The sequence below is a fragment of the Sus scrofa genome, chromosome 5 (genome assembly GCF_054392235.1).
Source record: "Sus scrofa isolate SSC_HxYL_T2T_F1_AM1 chromosome 5, Sscrofa_HxYL_maternal_Yorkshire_Landrace_v2.0, whole genome shotgun sequence".
Lineage (NCBI taxonomy): Eukaryota > Metazoa > Chordata > Mammalia > Artiodactyla > Suidae > Sus > Sus scrofa.
The window spans coordinates 22,747,485-22,762,526 of NC_139387.1; the positions used below are offsets into that span (position 1 = coordinate 22,747,485).

Genomic DNA, 15,042 nt, shown 5'->3' on the forward strand with positions numbered 1-15,042 from the left:
AAATATTAAATGGGACATTTAGAAGGGGAGAATATTCAAGAAAGTATTTCAACTAGGGACCATTTTTGTATAAGTGGTTTCCATAAAACCCTCATACTTTAAGAATATCTTATTTGACAACAGAAGTTGACACATAAAAGAAGTACTTCTCAACTTTCTATATTTGGCTTTCTTTTACAGATTTTTTTTAAAGGCATCATAACTTAAATTTATGTACACACACTTTTCCACATTGTAGATATCAACAATGTCCAAGAAAAGTATCTTCAAAATGTTTGCAATCTGGCATAAGCCAAGATTTCTCATATAGTCTTGTGAGCGTGCTTGTCTAAGTCTTAAGTTGTTGCCAAAAGCAACTATATGGAGTATTTATTTTGCATTTCTAAATATTAGTTTGCTTATTGACTATATTTATTCTTTAAAGATGAATTGGAAGCCTGTTTAACTCTTGTTGAAGTCTGATATATAGGCAAACATAAAAATAAAGACTATAACTTCCTCTTTTTCCTCCATACCCCAAAATAATTATGGATAACTTAGAGAAATTCAGAAACCTACCTTTAAACTTTTACTAGGTTTATAGCTATTTAGACTCATATAAGCCCTTTTAATCTTTCATTCCTAGACAATAGGTATGGAAAATGCAAAATAAAATAAAACTTAGGCCAATTATATGATGCCAAATGGATAGTAAAAGTAAAATTCCCTTTAATTGAAATTATGATTTGTGGAAAAATGTTACTTTTGTAAATAACAGACATAAGGTTGCATTTTATAAACATATGATTCTCAAATTGTGTTAGACGTAAAAATATTAAAAATTCACTTGAAGAGATGAGGAAAAGAACAAAGAAAACTAAAAATTTTAAAGGAAAGATACTGGAATTCCCCTTGTGGGCTAGCAGGTTACAAACCCAACTAGTATCCATGAGGATGTGGGTTCGATCCCTAGCCTTGCGCAGTGGGTTAAGATTGCCATGAGCGGTGGTGTAGGTCACAGATGCAGCTTGGATTCCACCATTGGAATAGCTGTGGTGTAGGCTGGCAGGGGCAGCTCTGATTCAACCCCTAGCTGAGAACTTCCATGTGCTGCAGGTGCAGCCCTAAAAAGGCAGATATAAATACATAAATACATAGAAAGAAATGAAGATCACAGCATAAATTAACAAAATAGAGACCAGAAATAAATAGAAATGGTCAGTGAAACCAAGCGCTTTAAAAGATAAATGAAGCTGATATACCTTTAGCCAGACTCATCAAGAAAATAGAAGGCTAAAATCAATAAAATGTGAAATGGAAGAGAAATAATAACGAACCACACAGAAATATGAAGGATTATAAGAAATTGCAAGAGCAATTATATGCCAATAAAATTGACAGCCCAGAAGAAGGGAGAAAATTCCTAGAAAGGTACACTCTCCAAGCCTGAGCCAGGAAGAAATAAAAAATATGAACAGACTAATTACCAATGATGAAATTGAATCGGTTAAAAAGACAAAAAACTTGCCACGAACAACTGTCCGGGACCAGGTGGGTTCACAAATGAATTCCACAAATATTTAGAGAAGAATTAATTCCTGTTCTTCTCAAAAATTTCAGAAGGAATGTTTCCAAACTCATTTTACAAGGCCAGCATCACCCTCATACAAAGACAAATTAAAAATATTGCAAATAAAGAAAACTATAGGCTAATATCACTGATGAGCATAGGTGCAAAAATCCTTAACAAAATGTTAGCAAACTTAATTGAACAATACATTAAAAAAACATACACCATGATCAAGTGCGATTTATTCCAGTGATGCAAAGAGAGTTCTATATCCGCAGATCAACCAATGCAATACATCGTATTAACAAATTAAAGAATTAAAATTATTATCTCAATAGATGCAGAAAAAGCTTTTGACAAATTCAACATTTATTTATGATAAAAACTCTCAAAAAACTGGATACAGAGAGCCCATTTATCAACAAAATAAAGGCCATGTATGACAAGCACACAGATAACATCACAGTAAATTGTGAAAATTAGATAACATTTCCCATAAGATTAGAAACAACACAAGGATGCCCACTCTTGCCACTGTTATTTAACATCCTATTGGAAGTCCTAGTCAGAGCAATCAGACAAGAAAAAGGACAGATTGGAAACAAGGAGGTATATTCTCACTGTTTACAAGTGACATGATGCTATAAATATATCCCAAATATACCATCTAATAACTAACTAGAATTCATCAATGAAATCAGTAAAGTTTCAGAATACAAAATTAACATGTAGACATCTGTTGCCTTTCTAAAAACTAACAACAAACTATCAGCAAGGGAAGCTAATAAAATATGCCCATTTACAATTGCATCAAAAGAAAAAAATATCTAGGAGTAAATCTAAGGAGGAGGTAAAAGACCTATTCTCAGAAAATTATGACATCAATGAAAGTGAAGATAACACAAATAGATGGAAATATGTACCATGCTTATGGACTGAAAGAATTAGTAACCATGATATTCAAGCAAATATACAAATTCAATGCAAGCTCTACCAGAATACCCATAGTATTTTTCACAGACCTGGAACAAATAATCCTAACATTTACATAGAATGAAGAAGGACCCAGAATTGCCAAAGTAATCCTGAGACACAAACATGGAGCTGGAGATATAACACTTCCAGATTTCAGAATAAACTATAAAGCCACAGTAATCAAAGCAGTGTGATATTGCCACAGACACAGAAACAGACACATAGATCAATAGAACAGAATAGGGAGGCCAGAAGTAAACCCACGCACCTGGATCAGTTTGCAACAGAGAAGATAAGAATGTTACCTCCTATTCTGGAGCATTCCTTCACACCATACACAAAAATAAACTCAAAATGGTTTAAAGACCTAAATAAAAGACATGACTCCATAAAACTCCTAGAAGAGAACATAGGCAGAATACTCGGACATAAATCATAGCAATATTTTCTTATAGCATTCTCCCAAGACCAAAGGAAAAAAAGGAAAAATAAACAAATGGGACCTGTTCAAACTTATAACGTTTGCTCAGCAAAGGGAACCATTGACAAAAGAACGAGACATCTTATGGAATAGAATGGGAAAAAAATATTTTCAAACAATGTGACTGATCAGGGGATAATGTCCAAAATGTACAAATATCTCATACAACTCAATATAAAAAACAATCCAATCAAAAAATGAGCAGAAGAACTGAATAGACATTTCTCCAAAGAAGACACACAGATGGGTAACAGGCACTTGAAAAGATGCTCAGCATTGCTAATTATTAGAGGAATGCAAATCAAAACCACAATGAGTTTTGACCTCACGCTAGTCAGAATGGCTGTCATCAAAAGGTATACAAATAATAAATGCTGGAGAATACGTGGAGAAAAAGGGAACTCTCATACACTGTTGATAGGAAGATAAATTAGTGCAGCCACTATGGAAAACAATGTGGAGGTTCCTTGAAAATCTAAAAATAGGTCTACTATGTGATTCAGCAGTTCTACTCCGGTGCTGAAGTAGAAAACTCTAATTCAAAAGATACACGCATTCCAGTGTTCACAGCAGCACTATTTCTAATAGCCAAGACAGGGAGTAACTCAAGTGCCCATCAACAGATGGTTATCTTAAGAACATGCAGAATATATATACAGGAATATAACTCAGACATAAAAACCAAAATATGTCCATTTGCATCCACATTGGTGGGCCTAGAGACGACATGACATTTAGTGAAATAAGTTGGAGAAAGGAAAATACCAGAGTACTACTTTCATGTGGAATCTAAAACATAATACATGTGAATCCATATACAATACAGAAAAAGACTCACAGACATAGAAAACAAACTTATGGTCACCAAAGTGGACAGAGAAGGAGGGAAGAAAAAAATTAGGAATACAGGATTAATGTATACAAGCTACTATGTAAAAAATAGATAAGCACCAAGGGTTTACTGTATATAGCACAAGAAATTATACTCATTATTCTGTAATATCCTATAATGGAATGGAATGTGCAAAAATACCGAATCACTATGCTGTACACCTGAAATTAATACAGTATTAATATTGCAAATCATCTATACTTCAATAAAAATGATTAAATAAATAAATAATAACTTCCACCCTCCCAACCTCACCTCTCCCAAATAAAAACAGAGAAAAAGTAAAGCTACCTAACTTCTCATCATTGCTGGGAGGAGTCCGTAGTGATAGATATTTTTAACTGATATCTTAATGTTATATTAGTTTCATGTGTATATCATAATAATTTGATATTTATTTACACTGAAAACTTATTTCCATAATATATCAGGTTAACATCCTTCACCGTACTTATGTATAATTTGTTTTTTGTGATGAGAATTCTTGATATCCTCTCTTAGCAACTTTCAGACCTGCAAGACAATATTATTAACGATAGTCATCATACTGTACATTGCATACCTATGACTTAGTTATTTTATAACTGGTAATTTTTACTTTTGACCCTCTTCACCCATTTTGACAACCCTCGAGTAACCATCTCTGGCACACATCATTCGCTGTATCTATGACGGTTTTTTTCCCCCTAGATTCCAGACATAAATGAGATCATCGGATATTTGTGTTTCTTTGCATGACTTATTTCACTTAGCGTAATGTGCTCAAAGTCTGTCTTGTAGTCAGAAATGAAGCTTGTCTTTTTCAATGGCTGATTAATATTCCACTGTATACGTATACGTCACATTTTCTTTATCCATTCATTCATGATGGGCACTAAGGTTGTTTCTATATCTTGGTGGTTGTAAATAATGCTATAATAAATATGAGGTGTTTATATCTCTTTGAATTAGTGTTTTCATTTTCTTTGGATAAATACCAGAAGTGGGATTACTAGATCATATGGTCATTCCCTTTTAAATTTTTGACAAACTAAAATATTTCCCATAGTGGCTGCCCTATTTACATTCCCACCAACAATGCATGATTGTTCTATTTTCTCCACATCTTTGCCAATACTTGTTATTTCTTGTCTTTTTGATAATAGCCATTCTAAAAGGTGTGAGTTGGTAATTTCATTATAGTATGGTTTGCATTTCTCTGATGACGAGAAATCTGAGTATGTTTTCATGTATCTGTTGGCCATCTGTATGTATTTTTGGAAAAATGTCTATTCAGCCCTTCCGCCTATTTTGACGCTTTTTCAGGTTAGAGATCAGCTAGTTACAGCTACACCATTGTGGTTCTTAATACTAATCTCTCGCAAGTGTTCAGCCCTCCAGAACATCTGAAGTTTGACAACATTTATTATGCAAACAACTCGGCAAAAATCAGTTTTCTTCTCTCTCATCTGTTTCTGATCCACACACCTTGGTACGAGGTTAGAGTCATTGAATTCACCCTCTCCCAGAAAGGAATTCTCTCCACTCATTTCTCCCTGGGTAGGGATCAGAATAGGAAGTTGGAGAGATATACACACCTATTTTGAAAATTCAGTATTCCATCTGGATCCTCCTTGGGAATGACATGTTTATTCCCCTGACAGCATTCCCGGATCAATCTGGTTGACACCCCTTCCAACTGGCAACACGAGGGTGGGAGGAGCTTATGGATTCGAGCTTAATTCTGGTTAAATTTTATAAAAACACACTTGTCCTTCAGTAACCTCTTTCAGAAAAACGATATGAGTATGTGGAGGGGATGTTGGAAACAAAGATGAAATTATAGCTATTGGAATGGGGTGCCAGATTTTATGCAAATGGAGAAAGAGAATAACCTGACATCTAGTGCTGAGAATACCTTAGACATCAGCAGGCATGAAGTGGGAAGGATATTAATGATCTTTGTCATCAAGAACTGTTTCTGGGGCCATTCTCTAGAATAAAAACACTCCACTGTAGATCTCTTGAACAGCTGCAAGCAACTTAATTTTTTTTTTTTGACTGGTCTTCCATCCTTATACAGAATAAAATAATTATGATAAAAGAGACATAGAAGAGCTCTCTAGCCCCTCCAGGATCTCACACCCACCCTCCTCACCTTCAGGAGAAATACCTCTGGATGTCTTTCCCACCCCTATTCTTAACCATGTGTAAGGCAAACAGATACCACATGTCTGATGGCATGAACAGAGAGACTCCGTTAGATTAAATCCATTTAAGCAGTCGAGTTACAAAATTGGGAGCCCTAGGCTTACTAACCAGCTGAAAAGTTATGTTGGAAATACTGGTAACTGGCAATCTGAAAGGGTATATGTTTAATTTGTGTGCACCCTGCAAAATTGTCAACACTTTCTTTCGAAGAACCACGTGCACTCCTGGGTTTGTATTTCTTGTGTGAAGGTTAGACACTGGACTGCCTCTCTTCTAAAATATTTGTGACTTGCAGCTTAGAAGTAAGGGAAGAGACCTGTAGCTCAACCAGAGAACTCAGCAGAGTGATGTACTTATGGGAGATTTCAACAGAAGTCAAGTTGGTTTAGAAATGAGGGAGGGCTTTGTTGGCAGGAAACTCCACACACAGTTCTAGATCTCTTGTGTTAACTCTTGTCTTAGACTGTGTTTTCCAGAAGGTTTTATAGGAAACAGCTTTGGCAGACTTTTGTTTTCCTTCAGAAAATTATCTTAAAGACATTGTCTTTTAGTTGGGCAAAGTTAGGCAGATTTTTCCCTTTAAAAGACTGGGAATTCACTAAGCTTGGGGCTCCCCAGCTGTGGATAGAGGTACATATTGTACACACCATCCCGTAAGGACCCCCATAGAATTTAGGGGAAAAGAGAAACTGATGAGACCATGAAACTCCTGTATTCTGCTGTGTAGTGAGTAATAAATTCTCTGTCCCTGAGGCAACAGGCTGTCTTTTCTGTCAATACCTGTGAAATGGTGGTGGGCTAGCCTGTTAGCCTCAAAGTAGAATAAAACTTGAGACTTTTCTTACATTTTAATAATATAATAGATAGAGTGTGAGAAAGCTAAATATTCCCATGGCTTAAAAATTAGTTTATTTTTTATCTCATTTAAATGTTCGGGCAGGTATTCCGAAACTCTTCATAAGGTGATTGTGTTTCTATGCTGATATGTGCTGTCATGGTGTCAGGAAATTGAGTGTGTTCTCTCCTGTTGATTCACCATTCCTAGTATGACTGCTTGTACTTCTGGTCAAAATACTTCCATCCATCTGCCTTATAACAGTGAGATGGGGTAAAGTGGAAGAGAAGAGCAAACTTTACTAAATGATATACCTGGAAGTTGCATAAAGTATCTTTATCCACATCTTTTGGACAGACTTTAGTCACATGACCAGAACAAGCTAAAAGTAAGGCTACCTGTATACATAGATAGATTCTATTAATATTGAAGAAATGGAGAGTGCTTAGTTATTATGAACTATTAGTTTACATTTTACTAGACAATACCTCATGGACTCTTTTGAAGAAAAAAACCCTGAAAAGAAAAATCTTTCCCCTTTCTACTTCAAAATCCTTATCTTTGTATCTGGGATTTCAAACCCTAAATGTGTGAAAGGGCAGTCATATAAAAGGGAAATCACACTGAATTCTCTGGAAACACAAAGTATGTTTTTAAAATGTGTGTATATATTTTTACTTTTTTAATTCATGTAGTTCCTGGGGAGAAGCCTTGTATAACAGAAATTTTTTGTCCTTTAGGAAATGGTGTTCATGAATTTCATTCTCCTGAGAATTCTCCATGATCGTCAGATATTTTCTTTTAGGGCACAGAATGCATAAATACTCCATGCTCTCAAGAGTATGTTAATTTGTATGGCACTCTGGGTAGTACTTAGAAAAGTATTCAGTATACAATAGAGAAATTAATATAGTAGCCTAAAAATCTGATAAAAGTTCTCATCAAACTATTTCCAACTTTGCAATATAGGCAGTAAAAATAATCACAGATTAGGGAGTGGAATGAAATCCAGAGAATATCAGTGTGCTCTGTTCATCAAGATGCTAAAGAAGCTTAATATTGAAGCAAAGATGTTTTTTCTGAATAAATATGTGTATATATCTTCTGTAAAAAAGACATTGAATTTTTAAGAGTTTTTTGGCAGAATGATTTAGGACTCAAAATATGGAAAGAATTGGTATGTCTAAAATATAAAGACAATATTTCTTATAATAATATTATAATTTGTGTAATATTATACATATGTATGTTTTTTACATTAGTTCTATTTTTACATTTAACTTTATTTTTTCCAACCTGTGAAATTCTGATTTAGGGAAAGTGGTGAAAGGAGAGTAATGCAACATAATTAAATTTAGTATTGAAATCCTTTTTATTTTTTAAATGTAGCTCATATTCACAATATTTATCACAGATAAACATAACTGCATTCATAGCCCTTCTTTCTAATGGTTCTTAATGTGATTTTTCTTTTTTTACAGTTTTGGTTGGTGGATAGTTGTTGTGTATGATTGGTGGAGACAGAGAAAGGATTTAACATGATAAATTTCTTATTAGATGATCTAGATATATGCATTGTACAATTGTTGCCATTATGGTAAATTGTGTAAATGGGATAATTTTATAATAACAGGTTGCAGCACAATTATCTGAATGTTCCAGGAATGTCCAAGAAAAATGTCATCTCTTTTCATTCATGGATGTCTGTATATTAATGCATATGATTTTGAATGCAAAATTCTAATTGTTGTCTTTAGTGAAACCATGCACATGCTCTTTACTTTATCTCTGTTTGGGCTATTTCCTCTCCTGGGTATACCTTCTCTCATTTCTTTTTCTAAATCTCTTTCAAAGACCTATTTTAGAACCCAACTTTCCTCCTATAAACGCATCTAAATCTAATGGAAACAATTTTTGTTTGTTTTATATGTTTATTTTTATTTACATATTTTTCATATAATGTATATTTTAGAAGTGGAAATAATTCTCTTTATGTCCTCAAGACAGAACACATTGGTTCAATGCTCATCACAAAATCTTAATCATCTTATGCTTTTGATGGTGAAGAAACCAAAGAATGAAATTTTCCTTAGAGAGATTGTTAAACACTTTTTTAAGGAAATACACAACATTCTGGCTTCTAATTACCTGTAGAAAATGTTGTACTTCTAAGAGGAGGACTTTAGAAAACACACACTCTCAATTAATCCTGATGTCCAATTTACTAGATGTGCAAACCTGAAAAAATTGACCTTCTCACTTAACATAAGCCAATGATGAGAATAGTTATCTCTAAGTAATATTTCTTTAAGTGCATGTTAGCCAGGCATTTAATATCCGTATAATGGGGAAAGATGTGCCTCTTAAAATTTGTATCACCCTACTATGTAATCGATAATGGATTGAAATTTACAAAATAATCTATTTTAGGCTATGTCGATCTCAAAATTATTCATGTTTTCAGTCCATATTTTAGACATAGAACAAAAATGTAAGTATAAAGAATGCAAACAGATGGAGAGAAATTTGACTGATAAACTTTACCCCTATTAATATTTATTTAATAACTTACACATTTTTGATCCTATTTTAATTTTTCCCTCAAACTCACTGCCCTACCCCCTAAAACCCTTCTTACCTCTCTTGGTTTCCATAGAGCTTTATCACTGTCTTCATTTTTCTCTTAACTTCCTCCACTTCATACAATTTCTTGTCATAATTATGTATTTCTCTTTGTTTCCGTATCCCTAACTCTTATTTCTCACTTGATTTCACCATGTCTGTCCTGAGATTCATACTGTTTCCCTAAAGAGGAAAACTGCAGTTTCTCATTATGCATACTGACATTACAGACTGTACTTGATTTTGTTTTTGGGTACAAACTGGAAGAGTGGGTTAGAGCAGAGATTAAGGAGATGGAAATAGTACTAAGAACAGAAGATAAAACTGTTTCCAATGCCCCATTTTAATTTACATTAAATTGGATCACGTTAGCCATGAAAGCAAGTGAGGCTAAAACCAGGCATTTGATTTCGGTTAGTTGAGTAAAATGAGAAAGTGTACCAGCTCTATTTATTGATGATGAATAGGAGTATATATGTGAAATGCAATACATAGGCTTGAAATGCAAATACGATTTTGATTCTAGTATGGAAACTTTCTTAATTGAATAGTAAATGGCATATATCTCAACTCTTGCATGATAGTGAGAGAAAAGGCATTTTTTTTTCTATGCTTTAAAAGTTCTCTCTAGTCCTGATTGATTTACATAAAACAGTCAACAATTACTACTGTTGTATAGGTTATTCTCTAGAAGAACTGCAATCTAAAGTTTTAATTAATCTGTCCAGATACTTTGCAAATGAAATGATTACTCTTGCTGTCAAAATCGTCTTTAAAACATGAGTGAGCATTGTGTTGCTGTACATGAAAAATTGCTTTGCAAACTTTACCATAAACAATGATCATCTCTGTTATTTTTCCATTGAGTTTATAACTTTTTCTTCCTTTTCTTCTATTCAGACATGGCATCGGTCAGAAAGCAGTAATGGGAAATCATACAAGAGTGATAGTGTTTATTCTGGAAGGTTTGACTGATGACCCACAGATGAAAGTTATATTATTTATCTTTCTTCTTCTCACCTACTTGCTAAGCATTACTGGAAATCTGACCATCATTACACTCACCCTGGTGGATCCTCACCTCAAGACCCCCATGTATTTTTTCCTTCGGAACTTTTCCTTTTTAGAAATTTCCTATACTACTACATGCATTCCTAAACTGCTGGTTATCATGGCAACTGGGGACAAAACCATTTCCTATAACAGTTGTGCCACTCAAGTGTTTTTTGCTTTCCTTCTTGGAGCATCGGAATTTTACTTGCTGGCAGCAATGTCCTATGACCGCTATGTTGCCATCTGTAAGCCCCTGCATTACACAACCATCATGAACAGCAAAATCTGCATTCAGCTTGTCCTCAGTTGTTGGTGTGCTGGCTTTTTTGTCATCTTCCCACCACTCCTCTTAGGCCTGCAGCTCGATTTCTGTGACTCCAACATCGTTGATCATTTCTACTGTGACACCACTCCCCTCTTACAGATCTCCTGCTCAGACACACAGTTGTTAGAGACTATGGGATTCGTCTCAGCTGTGGTGACACTTGTGGTCACGTTGATAATGGTGATAATATCGTATACCTATATTGCCTTGACCATTCTAAGAATCCCTTTAGCTAGTCATAGGAGAAAGGCTTTCTCAACCTGTTCTTCTCACATGATTGTGATATCCCTTTCTTATGGCAGCTGCATCTTCATGTACATTAAACCATCAGTCAAGCAAAGGGTATCTTTTTCCAAGGGAATTTCAGTGCTCAATACCTCTGTAGCACCACTTCTGAACCCTTTCATCTATACCTTAAGGAATGAACAAGTAAAGAAAGCCTTCATGAATATGATACACAGAATTATTTCTTTCTCAAACAAATGAATATGCTACTGTCCTATGTCTAAATGAAATTAGCAGAGGAGTATCAGACAACAGACAATGGTATATCCAGTGGTAACTTCCAATAGGTATTTCTTCCTTTTATCTCTCGTTTCTACAGTATTCATCTTTATCTCTTTCAAGCTTTATTTTCACACAAGTTTTGTGCTACAATTTTCGTCTTCTTTATATTCTTCAATAGAGCCTTCGTTCTCATCTCAATTCCTTATTTCTGTATATATGAAAGAAATTGAGATAATTTTTTTTTTTTGTCTTTTTGCCCTTCCTTGGGCCGCTTCCATGGCATATGGAGGTTCCTAGGCCAGGGGTTTAATCGGAGCTGTAGCTGTTGGCCTGTGCCAGAGCCACAGCAATGTGGGATCTGAGCCGTGTCTGCAACCTACACCACAGCTCATGGCAACACCGGATCCCCAACCCACTGAGCAAAGCCAGGGATCGAACCCACAACCCCATGGTTCCTAGTCGGATTTGTTAACCACCAAGCCAGGACGGGAACTCTGAGATAAATTTTTAACTTCCGTCTTTATCTCTCAATTCTAGTCAAGCCTAAAAAGTAACTTTTCATTTGAACTATATTTAAGGCAGCATGTGATTCCATGTTTATTACTGTCTTTTAGTTGTGATCATTTAATATCTACTTAAAAATCATATTCATTATCTTTGTGTAATACTAACAATTTCTTGGTGTGTATTCTCTTTAAAATAATTAAAAGAGACTTTTGATTGCTAAGAGGCAGGAGAAGGACTGAGAGTTTGGGATTAGCAGATGTAAACTATTATTATATATACGTATATGATGAATAAACAACAAGGTCCTACTATATAGCACAGGGAGCTATCTTGAGATAAACCATAACAAAAAAGAATATGAAAAAGGATATAAATGTACAACTGAGTCACTTTGCTGTTGGCAGAAATTACCACAACATTGTAATACTTCAATAAAATTTTAAAAAATAGACTCCCTTCAAAAAGTAATTAAAGGAAAATTGTAGTAGAAATTACTATAATATTGATACTCATCTTTAAAAATGTTTGCTTATTAAAATATGATTGTATTTAAATACATTCTTAGGAATTATTTATAAGAAAGCATATTTGAAGCTTACTATCTTAAGAGCAAAATAATAGAGAGGAAGAAAACTACATATAGCATGTAATTGAATGGACTATTTTCTATGCTTATCTGGAAATTGCAAAATCAACTTTATCTTAAAGGATGGTTGAATAATGAAAATAATTTCAAGAAAAGTGTACATTTAAACAAATTATTACATTTTTTATGTTTTAAGTATACTATTTTATCTATTTTGTGACAGTAAATCTAATGACCCTGAAACATTATCAAACTTTGAGAAATTTTAAGAGCACGAAAAATGAAAAATGTATTTATATAATATTTTGAGACAGTCTAATAAAAATAAAACCTCACACTCTCTGTATGTTCTGATCAATTTTGGTTCAGTTATGTGTTCATTGGAGTACATTTTTTAAAAACGCATTGTTCAAGGTAAAGCATTAATTTATCAGTAAGCTATTCTGAAGGACATATTTTAAATATCTGTCCTTTACTATTTATTTAACATAGAGAATGTTTTCTAATCCTTGATGAGGAAGACATGTTGAAACTAAGATATTCCCACTCTTACTTCTTCCTTTATCAAGGAAGATTAAAATTTTATCATCTGCCTTCTCTGTTATCTCAGTTTGTCTGTGAAACATCACTCTACAGTATTTCTGTTTGTACTACTACCATTGCCCTTTTTAATCCTGAATCTCCAGATAGGTAGCCACTGCTGTTTTTTAATTATTATTATTAAATTGTCTCTAACAATTAACACAACTTTAAAATACAGGTGCAGATTATTTCTTGAGAAGGCTTCCATGTGAAAGGCTAAAGGCTTTATCCATACATACTTTCACTTTTCTGCTCTAGTGAAGTAGACTGAACAACAAATATGTTATTAAGAGAAAACCTCAATGTCTTGACTACTCAATACATTGTAGAAATTGGTAGGTGTTTTTTGTAAATCATAATTTTGGAAACAATACTCTGATATAATAATTAATATCAGCATTATGCATAAGAGCAAAGATTGCTCAGTGAAGCTATTAGTAAGAGTGATCAAGAAAGCAATCTTACTTATAATTGCATCAAACGACTAAAAGAGAAAGACAAATACCATATGCTATCACTTATATCTGGAATCTAATACACGGCAGAAAGGAACCTTTCCAAAGAAAAGAAAATCATGGACTTGGAGAATAGACTTGTGGTTGCCAAGGGGGAAGGAGAGGGGATGGGAGGGACTGGGAGCTTGGGGTAAATAGATGCAAAATGTAGCATTTGGGATGGATTAGCAATGGGGTCCTGTTGTGTAGCACTGGGAATTCTGTCTAGTCACTTATGACGGAACATATAATGTGAGAAAAAAGAATGTATACATGTATGTGTAACTGGGTCACCATGCTGTACAGTAGAAAAAATATGCATATATAAATAAATGATAATAAATAAATAAATTAATTAAAAAAAAGAATAAACCAGGGAGGTAAAATACTTCTACTCTGAAACTATAAAACATTGATGAAATATATGGAAGATGATACAAATAAATGAAAACTATCCTGTGTTTATGGATTGGAAGAATGTCTTTAAATAATTAAAATTAATAATTTCAGTGAAGGGATAAGAAATTAACAATTCAAACAGTTGGTATTAAGAGTTCAAAGAATACTTAGCCAATAATTGGAAGCAGAACAGAGAATTGTTAGAGAAGATATACGGAACATAGTAAAGAAATTAAACAATTATGTCGTATCAGTCCAAGGAAACAGGTTTTGATAATAATGTAGATTTGCTAGAGTATGATGAAGACAAATATCACAGAGGTTTAAACCAAAAAATTAATTGTATCTTATTTGAATGTGTACACTAGTATGTCAAAACTCTTCCATAAAACCATTGTGTTTCTAAGCTGTATGGGCTATAATGATGTCAGGAACCTGAATGTGCTCTATCTTGTTTACTTGATATGTCTACTGTAATTGATCCTACTCATGGTTCCAAATGGCTTTGCCATCACATATGCATTTTAACAAATGGCTTTTCCATCACATATGCATTTTAACAGGGGTATAAGGATGAAGAGGAGAGAAGACTTTTAGCAAAGGATGATCCATGGAAGTTGCACAGGTATCTCTGCTTACATCCATGGGACAGAATTTAGTCACATGAACACAAGTTGCAAGGAGGGTGAGCAATATAAATAGATAAATATTCTAATAACAGAAGATGCTTCGTTATTATAAACTATTAGTTTGAGTCAGTAGATAATATCACAAAGACTTCTTGTAGAAAAAAACTTCCGGAAAAGAAACAGGTCATAAAAGACCTGAAATGTTAGGTAGTCTCGAGTATTACTAATGTTTCATTTATCTTGAGGTACAATATTTTCTTTGACAAGCTAATTTCTCTGTCTTATAATGTCACTTTTAATACTAACTAAAACAATCTTTTCTTTTTTGCTTCCAAATGCTTATTCGTGTATTTATTATTTCAAAAAGTGAGTGTAAGGGAGGACAAACATGGGACTCTTTACTTGAATTCTCCAGA

The 15,042-nt window shown here is 33.9% G+C and overlaps 2 protein-coding genes across 3 annotated transcripts in view; both read left to right on the forward strand.

Moving 5' to 3' along the window:
• The window catches only part of LOC146403204 (uncharacterized), a 732,844-nt gene that overhangs the window by 117,351 nt on the left and 600,451 nt on the right, over positions 1-15,042 (forward strand). The window lies entirely within an intron of this gene.
• Positions 3,317-12,283, forward strand: LOC100623928 (olfactory receptor 6C74-like). The gene has a single exon (XM_084957841.1). It carries the CDS (start codon positions 10,470-10,472, stop codon positions 11,406-11,408), a length of 939 nt encoding a protein of 312 aa, XP_084813967.1. The 5' UTR covers positions 3,317-10,469; the 3' UTR covers positions 11,409-12,283.